We start from the raw sequence: 17,399 nt of genomic DNA, 5'->3' as shown, positions 1-17,399 counted from the left end.
CTGGAATTTCCAAAAACTCAGTGAACTCCGTCCTTCTTTTGTCTCCCCACCCCAAAGACAGGTTTTTAGAGAAATCACAGCTATTCTTCAATGATGAAGAGGCATAAAACAACCCATCACTTCCTTCTCCACATCCTTTCCTCACTATATACAGACAACAGATACTGACACACACACAAACACACACACACACACACACACACACACAGTGACTGAATGGGGCCAATTATCCAGCCTGTTCAAAAGGGCAGCAGTGTCCGCTTCATATAAGTGTTTGTGTCTGTTTATGTGTTTGTGTGAAAGAGTGTGAATGGACTGTTTTGTGTTAACAAGTGAGAGAAAACACAAACCCACAGCTGTGCTGCGAAACTACAGACCACAAGAATGTGACATATTCAGCTCCTAATCAACTCACAACATGTTCGTTATCTTGTTTACCTCTTAATTGAATTATAGAAATCATGAATTTACTAGCATTGCATTTTTTAGGGAGCACAACACAGCCCTCAGCTGACAGCATTTTGTAAACGTACAATGGGTTACATCTGTAAAAAAAAAAAAAAATAGCTATTTGCACACGGCGGGAGCGGAGGGGGTGCTGGGGGCATCCGCTGAGAGAAAGACAAATTTGAGACCAGCATTGCAAGTTACTGTGGCTCCCCACCAGGCAATCATTCTGTTTGGAAAATAAACAAAATGACTAACAAAACAGGCTAAATTAAGCGTTTTACACTCACATATATACACAAGCAGGGCTCTAAATTGTGGTTCTGTCAATAGAGGTTGTTTTGTGTTGCTTGAATATGGTTTCGTCAAACAAAGCCAAAAAAACAAAAACACAAGTAAGACAGAGCAACAGCCCAGCATGGCGTTGTATGATTACAAGATTGACAGAATGTTTATAGTACGTCGATTAAGAAAAACGTGCAGACCAGAAGATGAGAGAGACTGCAATTGAGCAAGATATTTACTCATTTACACCTCGCATCTTCAACAGATGCCGAACCGGAAATGTCAACAAACAAAATATGCTACATGTCGGACAGAAGAGCGCGTAAAAATGTGTGTCGATTATTGATTGTGCTTTGAGTGCTGTTGGGGATTGGAGATGAAACCTCACTCTAAAGGGATCTAGATGCTAGAATCTTTATGATCCTAGTTTGTGATCTCTTCCACATCTAGTTTTAGGGTCATACACAAGTACTAAAATAAAAATGATCATAATGACAATAAAAGTAACACTCTACAATAAGGTCCCAATAGTTAACGTTAGTTTATACATTAACAAACCACTAATATTAACAATATTATCTATATTAATATCTAGTGAATTATTTTCATTTAGAAAATCTTAAAAAAAAAAAAAACAGGCATTGGCAACTGTGAAATCAGTAGTCCATCATGATAACACTAACTCATATAGTCCTGAACGTCTGAACCCTAAGTTTAGCTTAACAACAACAAGCATTACATTTGTACATTTGTGTATTGATCTTTGTTAACATTAATTTATATAAATACAACTGTTCATTGTTAGTTAATGTCCGTTATGGTAATATAATACAAATAATAGCAATATTACCAGATATAACTTTTGAATTTAATAATGTCTTAGTAAATGTTGATATTAATAAAAATGATTTTTTATGTATATTCGTGTCAACCTATGTTAACAAATGGAACCGCTTAAAAACAAATACATTATATAGAGACGTCAGATGCAAAAATGTTTCTGAGACTTTTTCTTTTAAATTAGAATTTTTATCAGGCTCCGATGCTTACAGCTAATTTCACTTTGATGGCAAATAAAAGGTTATTAGTCAGTCATTGAATGGATTATTTTCCAAAATGTCCAATGATATTTTCATAGGACCCTGATAAGACAAAAAACAAATATATTTTACAATTTAATGTACAATTTCAGAAAGTTTTTATTTAATAGCACATTAACATTAGATTTAAATAAATATAATTAAAACAAACAAAAAAAAAGTGTACCAGTGGAATTGTCTGAAAGAAAAAAATACTTGGCCTATAAAAAATATGTATAGAAAACACATAGCTTAAAAAAAGGCTTTCTGTTTTTTAATTTTTGGCTCTAGTGGGAAGTGGGAGAGAGAGAGGGGCAGGATCAGGAAAGGTCCTCATAAGCCCATAGTACAACGGAGCAATAGGTCAGTGCGCTGCTCACGAGGCTATTGGCGGTGACACAAAATACTTTTCTTTATCTCTGATATCTCTGATATCGACTCATGCTATATGGGCTTTAGTATATATCTAGTCTACTACAAAACAGTGTCAAAATATGATCACAAGAGAAGTTGAACCCACTTTAATATCGTTGTTTACCAGATACACATTACAAACATCCTTGCGGCTTTTAAAGGACCCCAAAGATTCAAAGCTACATCTCAAACAGCACAACAACATTCCACAAAGCTCTTTCATTCACAAAACACAATGACAGTCCATACAATCACATTTATAAAACGCTTCTCAAACACAGCCTTGAATTGGAGTGTACAGTGTGTGCTATTCTCTGCTGCAGGCCAGGGTCAGGTGAGGAACAGTGTTTAAAAAAAAACAAAAAAACAAGAGAAGATAGGAGAGAGGGTGAGAGGGAATAAAGTTTCATCTTGTGTCCGGGAAGATTTAACCCCATGAAGAGCTCTAAGCCGCTCTGGAAATTGTGCCTAAGTGTGTGAAAGCAGTGGAAAGGCGTCACTGAGCCTCAACACAGACACACACATCTCCTGTTTCACAGCACAACAACAACACAGCAGCTGCAGCTCACCGGAGGAAATGAAATCCTGTTGTGTAACGAGGCATGACAAACGTCACACCATTGTATAAATCTGATCTAGTATGCATTTCAGACAGAATTAAATGCTTCTCTGTGGACTGGATGGGGAAAGATACAAAATTTCAGACATCAAATTTACATTAGAAGGTAAGAAACGTAGAAGAAGTTTAGCCAAAATTCCAATGAGCAGACAAAAAAAAAAACACTTCATCACTGAGACCAAGTCAAAAGCCAATACTTTAAACCCATCCTAAATCATTTTTGAAAAACCTTATTTTTATGCATACTACTGTCCAAAATTTGAGGGCAGTACAATATTATTTTATTTTTTTTAGAAATTATTATTTTATCAGATAGGCTTCATTAAATTGATCAAAATATGACAGTAATTTTTATTTCAAATAAATACTGCTCTTTTGAACTTTCTTTTGAACAGAGAATCCTGAAAAACATTAATCACGGTTTTCTACAAAACTTTCTGTAGGATCATGTGACACTGAAGACTGGACTAATGATGCAGATTCAGCTTTGCCAACAGGAATAAATTACATTTTACAATATATTCAAATAGAAAACAGTTATTTAAACAGTAAACTGTTATAATAGTACACAATATTACTTTTTTTAATGTATTTTTGATCAGGAAAAAATTTATATTGGTGAGCATTAAAGATGTCTTTCAAAAAACAATATTCTTACCTTATATTATTCTACAGTCAAAGTTCTGAGGTGCATTAAAATGTCATTATCGGGTTTCTTTAATAGTAGATTTTATATTATTTGAAAAAATATATAGTTATCATGATTTGACTATATGAACATTTTAAATTTCACATTTCAAACTGAAAATAAATGTCAGGAACCTTTCAAAATGTGCTCCTTCCTTTGACACTTCAAAAAAAAAAACATTATCTTGTCTTTGCTGGAAGTTAGTATGACAATAGCAAGGATGTGCTCAGCTCCAGAAAAAGGGTTAAGAAAAGTATTCCACTGTATAACAACACTACACGAAAGTCTGACCTCCTTTAATGAAGCATTTAGAGAGTCACAAAGATCAGCCGCCTCTCACAATTGTGCCTTCAGGGCTGCCATAAATGAAACCACCTCAGGCCCATGCCTATACATGCTTTCAAAATGCTTCACTTAAACGAAACTGCTTTATATATTCTATTCAGTAGCATGTTATTGTCATGTCGGCATGTCAACAATTTGAAAAAGAATAACACATTTCATTACAGCTCAGTCAATAAATGTACAAATAGCATCAATTCATTGTCTGTTATTTTACAAATTTGTCTCAGGAATAATAGTCGTGTGTGATTGATGAACCAAAATTGCTTCTCTTCTGTAATGTTGGTCAAAATGCCAATTCTTTGAAAGACCAGTGCTGAACCTGAAAAGAATATCCAGGTTCATGAAACAGTAAAAAGATTGTTAAAAGGGGGATAAGTTCACATCAGTGCCTTGTAATTACCGAGCGGGATGTTAGAAGGTTAATACTAGTTTAGCCAAAGCCATTTGAGAACACACTAAGTTGGCACATGTTCAAGGCTAGTCACCAACGCCCCTCTAGAAAGGCTTCTCACACAGACAAAGCATGTGTCAATGACTTTGTTCAGTGAGGACGGTCCAGACAAAGCAGACAGCAGGACGGAGGGGATGTAGTTTCACTACTATTAAACACTCACAGATATTCAAAGTCCCTCAAAGCCAAGAAAATCTAAAACATTTTCCCACTTATAGATGTTTAAATGTTCTCAAGTTAATACCGTGTGACTAATATGTTTGTTCCAAACAGAAGTTATTTTTTTAGTGGTTACTTACAGCTCTGGAGACTTTGAGTACTTCAAGTATCTACTTTTTGTTTTTCTCAAATTTCCAAAAAGGAATCAAAACAGACTTGTCTTGTTGACATGCTATAATAGTCTAAAGCTATAAAATGTTTGTGGACTGAAAGTTTAGATAATTTGGTTTGCGAGGAATATTGGAGTTATCCTACAATCTCAGACTTTATCCCAAAGTATGCTCAAATTGGCTAAAATATAATAGTTGTCACCATAATATCTGAGATTTCTTGCAATTACTTCTTTCATACTGACAGTTTCTTGTATAAGTGGCATTTACACTACCGTACAAAATAAACATTCTTTTTCATTCAAAAAAAAGGAGATGCTAAAGAATTTTTTTAAAATTATTATTATAAATTAGAAAATGGTTGTGCTTCTTAACATTGTAAGTCAACATTTTTTTATCTATATTTAATTAAAAGATATAGTTTAGGCTAAAACAGTGATTTATAGATAATAGAAAAATATTTTGTTATGGATACAGACATTTTATATAGACACTCTTTGAACCAAACAAAAGAGAAAAATAACTTACAATTGGAAAAAACTCTTTGACCCAGCCAAAAAAAATAGCTCAAAGTGAGCATATAAAAAAATAACATATGCTTGACGCTGTTAAGTCACATTTATGGCTGAACTTTTTCAAGTATTAAATGTAAAATACAAAAAAAAAAACTGTCCCTAATTTAGTCACATGTGTTTGGTTAGTTTAGATGAACTATACTGGTGCAGGAAGAAATGTTCTTTTGGTGTGTAAATACATGGCTCTACATAAAAGAGCAGATACTCACAACCTACAGCTCCTATGAAGGCATAAGGTGATTGTTGTCTTGCAGTGGGTGTTGAACCTGATCCCTTGTGTTCTGGCCTGGTTCTGACTGGGTTTGCTTATTCTGAGGCAGATCCAGGGCAGTACTGAAATTCGCTGGAGGGGAAGGGTTGAAAAGTTAAATGGATGACCTGGCTCAAGAGACAGAGAAAATGCGCTGAAGTGTGTGTGTGTGTGTGTGTGTGTGTGTGTTTGACTGACTGTTATTCTTTGCAGCCTTCAGCGCTCCCCTTCGTCTCTCCAGGGCTTTCTCCAGCTCAGACTTCTGTGATGGTGATGGAGGGTGTGTCCCAGGCGAGGAGGAGGGACCGGGACGCTTGACGGAGTTCTAACATAAAGATTCTGTTACTATACCAACCAACAACTAGTTTCAAACTAATTTGAGTTCTACTGCAATATGTTATATATAATTGTTATATATATATATAAAATATAAATATAAAATATATATATTATAAATACAATTAAAATAAACAAATGAATCCTAACCAGGATTCCATGAAGTTCCTGTATGGCAGAATTTGTCTCTTCTTTCTGCAGGAAGACCAGAGAAACAATTAAGCAGACTATGTAAGTGAGTGTTATTATTTTTAAGTGAATGTATATATTAAGGGGTTATGAACTGCCTCTCTTATAATTTTTCACTGTTCTCTGATGATCAAGATTTTACATATAAAAAAAACAGAATTTAGAAGCAATATGCTAATTTTCTGTCCTGTTTTTGACCCGCCTCATCAGTTTGAATGACACCTAACAGATTGACGCTGCTGTAATATAGGTCAAAACGCATCAACATTTCTTGTTAATGTTCATTTCAATGTTAAAAATCAGTTGTGCTGCTAGTATTTATGTGGAAATCTTACTACTTTTTAACATGATTTCAAAAGTTAAAAAAAAAACTGCATTTATTTAAAATAGAAAGACTTTACTGTCACTTGATCTCTTTAATGCATCCTTGCTAAATACTTTATCGGCATATTGTAAGTAATTTCATTTAATGACACTGATTAATGGAATAAAAGAAAGTTAGTGTTTTGTGTGTGTGTGTGTTTGTATGAAATGTGTACCGGTCCCGGTCTTGCTTTGTTGGTTCTCTGGGAAACACGTCGTAATTGAACTCCTTTTTTGATGCGCTGCATCATCTCATCCACAGCTTGCTGTCTGGTGTCCTTCTCTGTCAGACACACACACACACACACACACACAGACCATCAAATGGGATTTCTATCAAAGGACATTTAAACAGATCAACACAGATGTAGATAAACATCTGCTGCTTTTCATTAGCAGTCATTTCAGACACTGAATAATATCAGACATACTGACACCACTAAACAGAACTGTGAGGGTTTCTATTTGAGCTGGCATGCACAAATATCATTAAAAAAAATCAAAAGAAAGTTGATATGTGATGTTTGTCTTTGTTTAGCGGCCTTGGCAAACACTTTTAGTCATTCTGTCATTAACTGTAACAAAAAATGTGAATATTATCTGCTTACCAGTCTGATGTTTTTCTGACATGATAAAAATCTATCTAAAAACATTCTCTTTTTCAAAGGCACTAAATTGGCATTACGTTTCAGAGCTAGAGTATTGTCCAATAACAACCTTCTATTCATATGAGATCATAAAAATGCTGTTCAGTATTAAAAAGAACACCTGAAAGAAACTCTGCAATTATTCAACAAAAGTATCTAAGCTTTGGCCTGCACTTATACTTGTTATAGGATGTGAAAGAATTTTAGTCAATACATTGGAAAGATCACCATTACTTGAAAATATTCAAACCCAGTGAAAAAGAAAATCAAGCCCTAGTTATAAAAGGAAGGCTAAAGTTCACCAGTCAGTTTCTATAAACCTGAACATCATGCATATAACTGAAGAATCCCATCTTGTTTTTTAGTGTAAGGCTGAAAGAAACGGCTAAGAAGAAACTTGAACTTGACCCAAGTCTTTCATTTCACATTTTGCTGTGATGAACAGGAGTTTACTTTATGTAAAACGGTGTACATTAATTACATTCCATCTGACGGAATGCACTGCAGATTTCTAATTGAAATTCAACACTGCTCAAAAAGGTCAACACAAACGTCTGAAATCTTTCATGTGGCTCGGCGGCGAACAAAACTACAGGGCAGCCCTGCTAATGACACGAATTAAAAAAAAAACCTTGAACCATCCGCCATCGCTGATTACTGTGCTTTTAAATGATCAATCTATGTAATCTTTGCATTTGTTAATTATTATAAAGCAAAACTTTTAAGCCGCGCAGGTTTATAGATGTGAACTCTGATGGCTCTTTGCTCTGTACCTGGGTCTTTCTCAGAGGTGTCCTTCTCCACTAATACAATTTCAGTGCTCACGTCTTTTTTCTTACGAAGCATAGAGAGTAATGAGCTAAAAGAGATAAAGACAAAAGAAAAAAATTAAACTAAAGCAAAATGTCCCATTTCAACAAGAAATGTGTCATTGAAACAGCCAACTGACTGCAGTTTTCATCTCAAACAGACACTCACCTGAGTGGGTTGCTTGAGGGGGCAGGGGGTGGAGGTGGAGGAGGTGGGGGCGGGGGTGGAGGAGGGGGTCCTGGGGCACCTGGTGGTGGATTGGAGACCTGCTGGAGCTTCTTTTTCAGTTCCTCCACTGCAAAGGACAGAGATATAAACACTGGGTTATTTAGAGTGTTGTTCAAAAGTTTGGAGAGAAATTAAATACTTTTATTTAGCAAAGATGCATTACATTGCTAAAAAGTGACAAATACATTTATTAAGGTGACAAAACTTTTCTATTTCAAATAAAATACTTTTCTTTTGAAATATGAAGAAATCCTGAAAAAAAACATGTATATCAAATCAGCACATTAGAATGATTTCTGAAGGATCATGTGACACTAAAGAAAATTCAGCTTCGCATCACACAAATAAATGACATTTTTAAATATATTAAAATAGAAAACAGTATTTTAAACATTAAAAACATTTCACAGTATTACTGATTTTTTATAATTTATCGAATGGTGAGCATAACAGAGTACTTTTTTTTTTATCTAAAAACTGCCCCCTAATGTGGTACCTGTGAATCTGAGGTCTTTAGCCTCAGTTTCAGCTTTAGTGTGTTTGTGCTGCCACTCTTTCCTCTCCTCATCCAGCAGTTCGGTCTGTCTCTGTAACGCTGACAGCTGCTTCTTTAATTCACTGCCACATATCTGCTCTTCAAGAGCCTTCACCTGGAATCCACCAACAAAACATGGGTTGAAAAAACAGAATGTGATCTTTGAACTTAAGGTATAGTTCACTTATATAATAAATACTCTGCCATCATGCCAACAAATGAAATGGTGACCAAGTCTCCTTCAACTTTCACTAAATAGAAAATAGCAGCGAGGACACTCAATCAGCTTTTTATTATATATTATAGTCTATTATAGTGTTTCTTAATATATTTTCAGTTTTTATTTCAACTTTAGATAAAGTTTTGATAATTCTGTTGTGTTCAAGTTTTTATTATTATTTAACTTGGTGAAATAAAATAAGTTATATATATATAAACACACACACACACAATTTCAAATGATTTCAGTTAAGGTTTGTTTAATTTCAAGCAACGGATTGTTTTAGTTGTTGTTTTAGTTAACTAAAGAAAATCCTGCCCTCTACATAAAAATGTTACATCTCTTTATGAGTTCAATGCTAGAGAAATGTCTCGCCTTTCAAATGGAACAACATGAGTGTGACAAAATTATGACTTTTTTGGGTGAACCATCTCTTTAAGGTGATTAGTGACTGTACTTCCATTACTCACAGCCTCATTATTGTTCTTATCATATTAAATATGTCATATACTCTGACTAAATTCTATAGTGATGGCAGACAAATACTACCATGAAGTAAGTGAGTCACGTCGCCTCCAACATTTTCCTTGATCCTTTAATGATTGTTTAAATGCAGAATACCGCTCATTCCTTCTCCTTTTAGAAAGGCACATAATGAACAGCATGTGTGAGTTTTGGTGTGACACTAGGAGGAGTTTGTATGGTTGATTTTTTTGTTTGGTTTGTTTGTTATTATTTTAAATGACATTGGGTCTACCCACCTTAATGTGTGTATGTGCGTGTGTTTATTACCTGCTGCTGATGCTCCAGTCTCTGTGTCTCTAAAGTGTGTGTCAGTGTGTTGATCTCTGCCAGAGCTTTCTGCAGAGCTTCTGTTGAAGACACACTTTGGATCAACATCTGGCTTTGTCTTTTCAGCTTCTTCTGCTCTACTAGCATCTTCATTCACCCACAGAGAGACAGAGAGATAGAGAGATAAGCACACATTGCTTAATTAACATATTCCAGGAATTTATAAATATTCAGAGCTCCTAGCATGTCGTATACATTTCAATAAAGTAATTATGAAATCAAATCAGACTGATCTTTCACCTCATGTGCAAACTTCTCTGCTTCAGATCGCAGGTCCCTCTCAAGCTTTAGATCATCCTGCAAGGCCTCAAACTCATCTAGAGCATACTGAGAAACTACAAACACACATACAGGTAAGTTTTCTATATATATCTTGTCTAAGGTATAATTTATATTCTTCTGATGACATCAACTACAGGGAATAGACATTTAAAAGGCATTTTAGGGTGCAATGTGCCATTTAAATCAGCATGGTCAAGTTAAGTTACTTTTATTTCTAAAGTGCTTTATACAATACAGATTTGTATCAAAGCACCTTCATAGTGATAAACGGGAAAATAGCTGAATCAGTTATGGAAACTCCTCTATGGAGGCTATTAAGCAGAAGACAATAGTGTCTGAAGATGACCTTTGGTCCTCATCCATAAATCTACTTTTGTACTGACCTCTCTATGTTTTTTATTGAAATCATTGCTCAAAAGTTTGGGGTTGTTATTTTTTTATATTTTTTTTGAAAGAAAACTCTTATACCCAAACAGGCTGTATTTATTTGATTGTAAAACCAGCAATATTTTAAAATATTATTACAATTCTAAAAACTTAACATTTTAATTTATTCTAAAACATATATTATTCCTTTTACAGGAAAGCAGAATTTTCAGCATCCATTAACCCCAGTGTCACATGGTCCTTCGGAATTCATTTTAATATGCTGATTTGGTTGTTTTCAATGTCTGGTTGAAATTCATTATTATTATCAATATTGTGCTGCTTAACACTTTTGTGGAAATGATACACAAATATAATTTAAATAGAAAGTTCAAAAGAACAACATTTATTTCAAATAGAAATCTTTTGTAAGCTTATAAATGTCTTTACTTTTACTTTTGATCAATTTAATTCATTCTTGCTGAATAAAAGTAGTAACTTCTTAAAAAATATGTATATATGTATATATTCCTCCAAACATTTGAAAGGCAGTGAATGACTATAATCTTCTATAAGATTCTATAATCTTCTTTTGTATGCAACAGTGTGCAACTCTCTCAGATCATTATTAACAAAAGAAGACCAAAAATATAATTCTTTATTTAAAGTGATAAGATTATTTTTTATTCATTTAATTTGATTCATGCATCAAATGACTTAACAACTCAAAACACGCACAAACAGATAAAATATTTGTAAAAAGAAAATCATGCATTATGATTTTTGTGATATTTGCATTATAAGTCTAGAATTAAGCAGGTGTCACGAATCACTCAGATTTACATAAAAATACTGTATGACTTATTGTTATTGTAATAATGAAGATGTACCAGAGTGTGTTAGGATCAATGAATGATCGGACTGGAAAGCAGTAGAGAGAGAGAGTGAAAGAGGCTGAGGTAATGGGATACAGTATAAGCAAAACTGACCTCTGTTGTATTTTCCCAAGAGCTTCTTTTGTTGGAATGTTTCAGCTATTAAAACAGTATTATCATGCTTCTCTTTCAGTAGCTTAGGAAGAAAGGGAGAGTGAGAGCTTCATTTATTTAGTTATCTAACGGGTTCAGTTGAAACATCGAACATGACAACACAAAGACAGACCCTTCTTTTCTATTTGGCCGTCATAATTCTGAGTCAAAGCCACTGTGAAACATGGCAAAGGTTAACATTAAAGACATTAAGGAGGTGGATCACAACAAATTCGTTATCATGATTTTTACTTTTCCATTAGGAAAAAATTACATTTTGAATGTATATTGTAGACCTTTTTTAAAATGATGCATGGTCGATCTCTCTTAAAGCTGAGTAGTAAGTTAATGCAGTAAAACCCAAGATTAAATGCTTTTCTCACATACTTCCTGTCTAGTTTGGCAGAGCTGCTCTCTTGTCATCTCCAGATCGATTGCAATCTGCTTCTTCTCAGCCAGGATCACCTCTAATTTATCCCTCAGCTCTACCATAAACAAACAAGAAAAGCATTAGTAATAAACCATTTGATTTAAATTTAACCAGGTAAGTCAGTCCATTTACTCAAGTGTATTGTAACCAAACATCATGAATTGAGAACTGCCGTGGAGGGCAAAATTACTCATTGTATCCCAAGACTTTGAAATAAAGCATGTGTTGCATGGACTACTTTTACAATGGTTTTTCAAAGCTTGAAAGCCTTGAAAAAAGCCTGTGGTCACTTTAAACTTATAACTGCTGTTTCTATATATATATATATATATATATATATATATATATATATATATATAGTTGCATTTTATACTTAAAACACATAAATAAATAATTTATTAATAATAACATAATATAAAAAATTTAAAGCCTGTAAAAAATGTAAATAATGTTTCACAGAAAACCCCCCCCCCACTGAGAATGAGTACATAACTAAATTTTAATTTTTGGATAAATTCTAATAGCCTCAAAAACTAGCCACTTAATGGCCAAGGTGTCTAATTTCTGTACTAATAAATAATGACTGCTTTCACAAGTTTGTTAAACATTGTTTGACTAAACAGGTAGTCAAGACTCAATTTAATGCCAAAGCCTATGTTATAATAAAAGGACCAGTCAATCTGCTTAAACAAAAAACATGCAATTCTTTTGCTGTCTGTGTCATAGTAATTATACACTTCACCTTTTTTGCCACCTATGTAGATGCCAAAAGTATAAAGTAATAAAAATATTTTATTAAGCAATACATTGTGGGACAGTGCACTGACCCACCTGTAATGACAATCTGACAGTGGGAGGAGCTACAGACACCTGACCCCTCCTCCTGTGGATCTTCATCATCCTCATCATCCAGACTGATCTCAGCGACGACATCAGCACCAAGGCGGGACATAAAGAGCATACTCTTCCTCTTCAGAGAACGGTTCTGTCTGTTCAACTGAAAGAAAGATATACATATGTGTATTTGAAAGATATTTTATCCAAAGCAGCATAGAGCATTTGATGTATACATTTCAACTCGTGATCTGAGTGCTGCTGGCATCACACAGTACCAATTGAGCTACACTATCAAAACATGAATTCTCTTAGCTCGTGACGAGAACGAAAATCCAGTGTTTACTTACAGTGCAAAAAAAAACTTTAAACTAGTGAGGCCAATGTCGTCACATTTATAGGAATAATCAGAAATCAAAATGACACCGGTAACACCACAAATGATATAAAACCCAAGCCGGTAATTTTCAGTGTTTGCCACAGAGCAAAAAGATATGAGAAATCAAATCAGCAGCATGTAGACAGACCGGCCCACTGGAACCCCAGCGGGTGCCCATGCAATTCCCCTCAATCACACAGCCAAACACACACAGCACGAACACTCTTGAAAAGAGCAATAATCAAGGGCAAAATAATAGACATTTCATTACACGTATGCAGGAGCAGCAGCAGCAGACACTTCTGTTTTCATAAATAATTACAGCATTCTATCAGGCGCCGCCACGGACCCCCTCCCTTGCCACATGCACATACCTGCATCCGAGAAATTTTACCTTTTTGAACACCCAATTAAAGTAATTTAAGTCTGGTCATTCACACTTCAATTAGGGAGGCCACTTAATGGAAACTCAGAGAGCCAATGGGGGTGGAGGTATGTAAATTAGTACCGGATGACATTCCAGTCCGAGAGAGAAAAAGAGCGAGAGGCAGGGATAAAATGCCCCTCTTTAACGAGCCTTTATTAATGACATCCAAGTGAGGACACACAGCACGTGAATCCATTTCCTGATGCCGTCCTTCCTGCTGAATGCATCTTTTAAAAATGCAATCAACAACACATAATATGGGGATAAACACGCAGACACACACGCATACACGCTCGCTCTGCGATAATCATCCGGCATTGATGAGAGCGTAGCAGTGAAATTACACACTGGCAGAAATCAGACGTGCGTCCCGAGGTGGCCAGGCCCCTCATCTCCTCTGATCACACATCAAAACAAAATGTCATGTGTTTGGATTGCACTTTGATTTGACTGCCACCACCCGTAAACCCTCATCCATTACTGTTTTTTAATTCAAATTGTTCCAGAGTCTAAGAAATTGATTATGATTTTTCCCTCTTCGTTTCCTGTCTGCCTCGGGGTCTTTTGGCAGACAAAATTACAGCCGTCATACACAATAAATCATACCGCTGAAATGTAGAGACTATTTGAGACAATTCCACTCGCCATCCTCCAATCACACCTACCAACATTTTTGGACTAATTTAAATGTAAATTTGGGATGAGCCAATGCTGTAATTTTCACAACATATCTTTCACACTTTCAATAAAAGAGGTAAGATTTGTATCCTGCGGGCTGAGATGCAAATCAAGTCAAAGTCTTTCATACTTTTTTTTTATAAATATTAGCAAAAACATTTCAAATAAATATAGCAACAAGGCAATATAAAAATTTCATGTCTGGTTATTTACTTATTTAATGGGTAAGTAGCCAGAAAAATAAAATAAACGTAGCAATGCACCAATATTACAGATCTGGTCAATACCAATAATGTGATAATTATTTTCATGTTATGGCATACAAATAGCCAGGATTAAATTTGAATACAGTTTTAAATAAAAATAAAAACACTACAAACTAAAATCTTTTTTTTTTTTTTTTACAAGTTAGCCAATTTAGGCCAATTATAATGTACAGTATCAAAATGAACATTCAGTCTGATATATGCTAATGATTGCTAATGAATGTTTTAAAAGATTAACGTTAAATCAGCATAGTAGAATGATTTCTGAAGGATCATGTGAGACCGAGGTACAAACGACTGAAAATTCTGCTTTGCCCTCAAAGGCCATTACAAAATATTTGACATAAAATAATTATTTTGAATTGTAAAAATAATACTTCTGTATTTTTTATCAAATAAATGCAGTTTTGGTAAGCATATAAGACTTCTCAAAAACATTAAAAAAAACTTTTGAATGATATAATTTTTTAAGAAATTTGGAATTCAGAGATCTATGCAATGCAAAGTGTTTTCTGCATTAAAACAGATTAGATATTTGAGAGGAATCTGCTGTGCTGAAAGAGCAATTAGTGACAAACAAAACTGCATCCTCAAACAGTCATGTGTCTTGAAAGATGGAAGATGAGTAAACCTGTGGAGGCTGAATCCTACAGGACTCTCCTGCTGTTAGTCGCAAGTGAGGGGCTCGGTGTGGAGGTGTTCACAGAGCAGCCAGGACAAAGGGGATCTGCACTGGTTTTCATGCACCGTGGCCACCGGCGAACACAGAACAAGCTGGGCTGTGCATTTAAGGATGTCAGGGAACCATTGATTGGTTAAATCGAGCTTTTATCCAACACATAATGCCGAGGCACAAAACGGCCCAGCTGCAGGTCTATTTCCTCCATACAAATGACATGCTCTGTGGTCTTCCTCAACTGCAGCTCTCAGAAACATCTGTGATGGCTTCACATACTTCAAGGAAATTTTTTTTAGCTATACCTCAAGAGAAATCTCACAAGCGATTCTCAAGAAAAGGAAGGAATGAAATCCTGTCATCCACGCTAAATAACAGAAAGCCAGTAGGGTTTTTTCACCTTAGTCTATTTTGTCAAGTATAAAAAAATAAATGTCAGTTTTCATTTGCACAGTGAAATGCCTTCTTTTTTTGGATGCAAAAAGACTTCAAATGGCAGCTACCCTGCTTCTAAAATGCAGGACAACAGGTGTCCTTTTTCAATCTAAAGACTATTTTCTCCTGGTCTTTATCTCTTTTATCTGTGTCTTTATTCCTTTCATATAATTGGTACTGTTCTCTCATTTCTCTCTCTGTGTGTGGTGATCAGCGCTCATCACCGACAGACAGCAGAAGAAAGTTGATTCATCCATCAGAGAGACGGCAATGAGCTGGTAATCATTCCTGCTAATTTGCCTCACACCTGGGCTTTTAGAGATCCATTTACCTGCTGAGCGCTCAGTGTAGATGCCACTTCACTTTTCAGACCCGACTGAGTCTGAACGGTGGAACTGAAACCCAACTAAACAATGTGCTAAGCTGGGACTGATGGCAAATTGAATACTTCTGTAAAGAGTGGGTCCAGTGACGTGAGCTGGCAGTCAACACCAAGAAGCAGGTATACGGCAGGGAGATAGTCTACCAACTCCAACATGAACTTAATGGACTGACTGCCCATATGAAGAACAATTGTGTGTACTTTGCTCAGGAAGGAGGAGGAAATAAATGGATGGAAGGTTGGTTGGAATGGTAGAGGCATGATGGATCCCAATCAATTTACTGTGAAAGCATAAGCAAAAACACAGGTGTATGATTCTGGAAGTATTGTTTCTGAGAAGAGTAGAGCAGAACTGAACGCCCACTGGAGCTGAATCAGAACAGAACAGAACACAGTAAAAAAACAACAAATTAAACCGATAAGAACAGAGTCAAAAGAAACAGTATCAAATGAAGAACAGAATCAAATGAATCAGACTACAACAAAGGAAAATCAAATGAAGGAGAGCAGAAGAGAAAAAAAAAAATCAAAGAAATAAGAACATAAAGAAGAATCAAACTGGTCAGAGCAGAACAAAGGAGAATCAAATGAAACAGAACAAAGAACAATTGAATGAAACAGAAAATAACTAAATCAAATTAATCAGATGAAAACCGATGAATCATATGAAACAGAGAACATGAGGATTAAATTAAACCAAACCAATAAAAAAAAAAAGAACAGAATCAAAAAAATAAGAACAAAACAGAATCAAATGAATCAGAACGGAAATTAATGAAACAAAACAACACAATCAACTGACACAGAGCAGAATTAAAACGAGCCAAACAGAATCAAATGAACCAGAAAAACAAAAGAATCATCATAATCTGTTCAAATAGAATAGAATAAAATTAATCAAAAATAACAAAATAAATGACACAGAACATAAAATAAAATAAAAAAACAGAACAGATGAGAATCAAATGAAATAGAAAGGAAGAGATTTAAAAAAAATAAAAAAATAATCAAGAATCTACTGAACCAAAACACAACAGAATCAACTGAAACAGAACAGACACAAGGGGAATCAAATGAAACAGAATAATACAGACAAGATGATTATTAACTTTATTGTAAAACCCCACCTTTGAGGCCAAAGCTTCTACACTCTCTCTGCATGTCTTCTCAATCTCTAGATTCTCCTGAATGTTGTTCACCTCCTCGATCACCCTGTGTGACACTGAAGACAAGTAATACGTCAAATATTTTTATGTTTTCTTCAAAACAAACACACTACAGTTGTCACTACAGGCAAGCACACAACTAATTGTCTGTCATGCACACACTAGACCAGCCAGCACAGTACATCATGACGTTCACAGACAAGGTCACAACATCATACAATTACTCTGTCCAGAGCACTGAAAATGAGAACAGCTCTTTATCAGCTCTCATGCTCTCCAGATTCCTTTCGAGCAAGTAAGCTGGGGACATTTGATGTGAAACAGCTGGAACTACAGTCCATATGGTGGACATAACACAAGGCAACACAATGTAAGCAAGGATTTGAAC

At 35.1% G+C, this 17,399-nt stretch overlaps 1 protein-coding gene across 3 annotated transcripts in view; it reads right to left on the bottom strand.

The window, feature by feature from the left end:
- shtn1 (shootin 1) overlaps nt 1-17,399 on the bottom strand; it is a 28,616-nt gene that overhangs the window by 1,307 nt on the left and 9,910 nt on the right. Inside the window, exons 4-17 of one of the 3 annotated variants that reach the window (XM_052580489.1) lie at nt 16,973-17,067; nt 12,600-12,765; nt 11,726-11,823; nt 11,300-11,381; nt 9,903-9,997; nt 9,603-9,749; nt 8,552-8,705; nt 7,996-8,122; nt 7,791-7,876; nt 6,547-6,653; nt 5,969-6,013; nt 5,681-5,807; nt 5,442-5,575; nt 2,028-4,196 (exon numbers count right to left, since the gene is read on the bottom strand). In XM_052580489.1, coding sequence (XP_052436449.1) covers nt 5,454-5,575; nt 5,681-5,807; nt 5,969-6,013; nt 6,547-6,653; nt 7,791-7,876; nt 7,996-8,122; nt 8,552-8,705; nt 9,603-9,749; nt 9,903-9,997; nt 11,300-11,381; nt 11,726-11,823; nt 12,600-12,765; nt 16,973-17,067 — 1,451 coding nt within the window. In that variant the 3' untranslated portion in view covers nt 2,028-4,196; nt 5,442-5,453. Of the gene's footprint in view, nt 1-2,027; nt 4,197-5,441; nt 5,576-5,680; nt 5,808-5,968; nt 6,014-6,546; nt 6,654-7,790; nt 7,877-7,995; nt 8,123-8,551; nt 8,706-9,602; nt 9,750-9,902; nt 9,998-11,299; nt 11,382-11,725; nt 11,824-12,599; nt 12,766-16,972; nt 17,068-17,399 lie in introns of those variants that run through there. The other 2 variants (XM_052580488.1, XM_052580490.1) reach the window with 2 other exon arrangements.

Source organism: Carassius gibelio, chromosome B17 (assembly GCF_023724105.1).
Source record: "Carassius gibelio isolate Cgi1373 ecotype wild population from Czech Republic chromosome B17, carGib1.2-hapl.c, whole genome shotgun sequence".
NCBI classification, from domain to species: domain Eukaryota; kingdom Metazoa; phylum Chordata; class Actinopteri; order Cypriniformes; family Cyprinidae; genus Carassius; species Carassius gibelio.
Note: the sequence above shows the minus strand (reverse complement) of the source record. Positions and strands in the feature narration are given on the sequence as shown.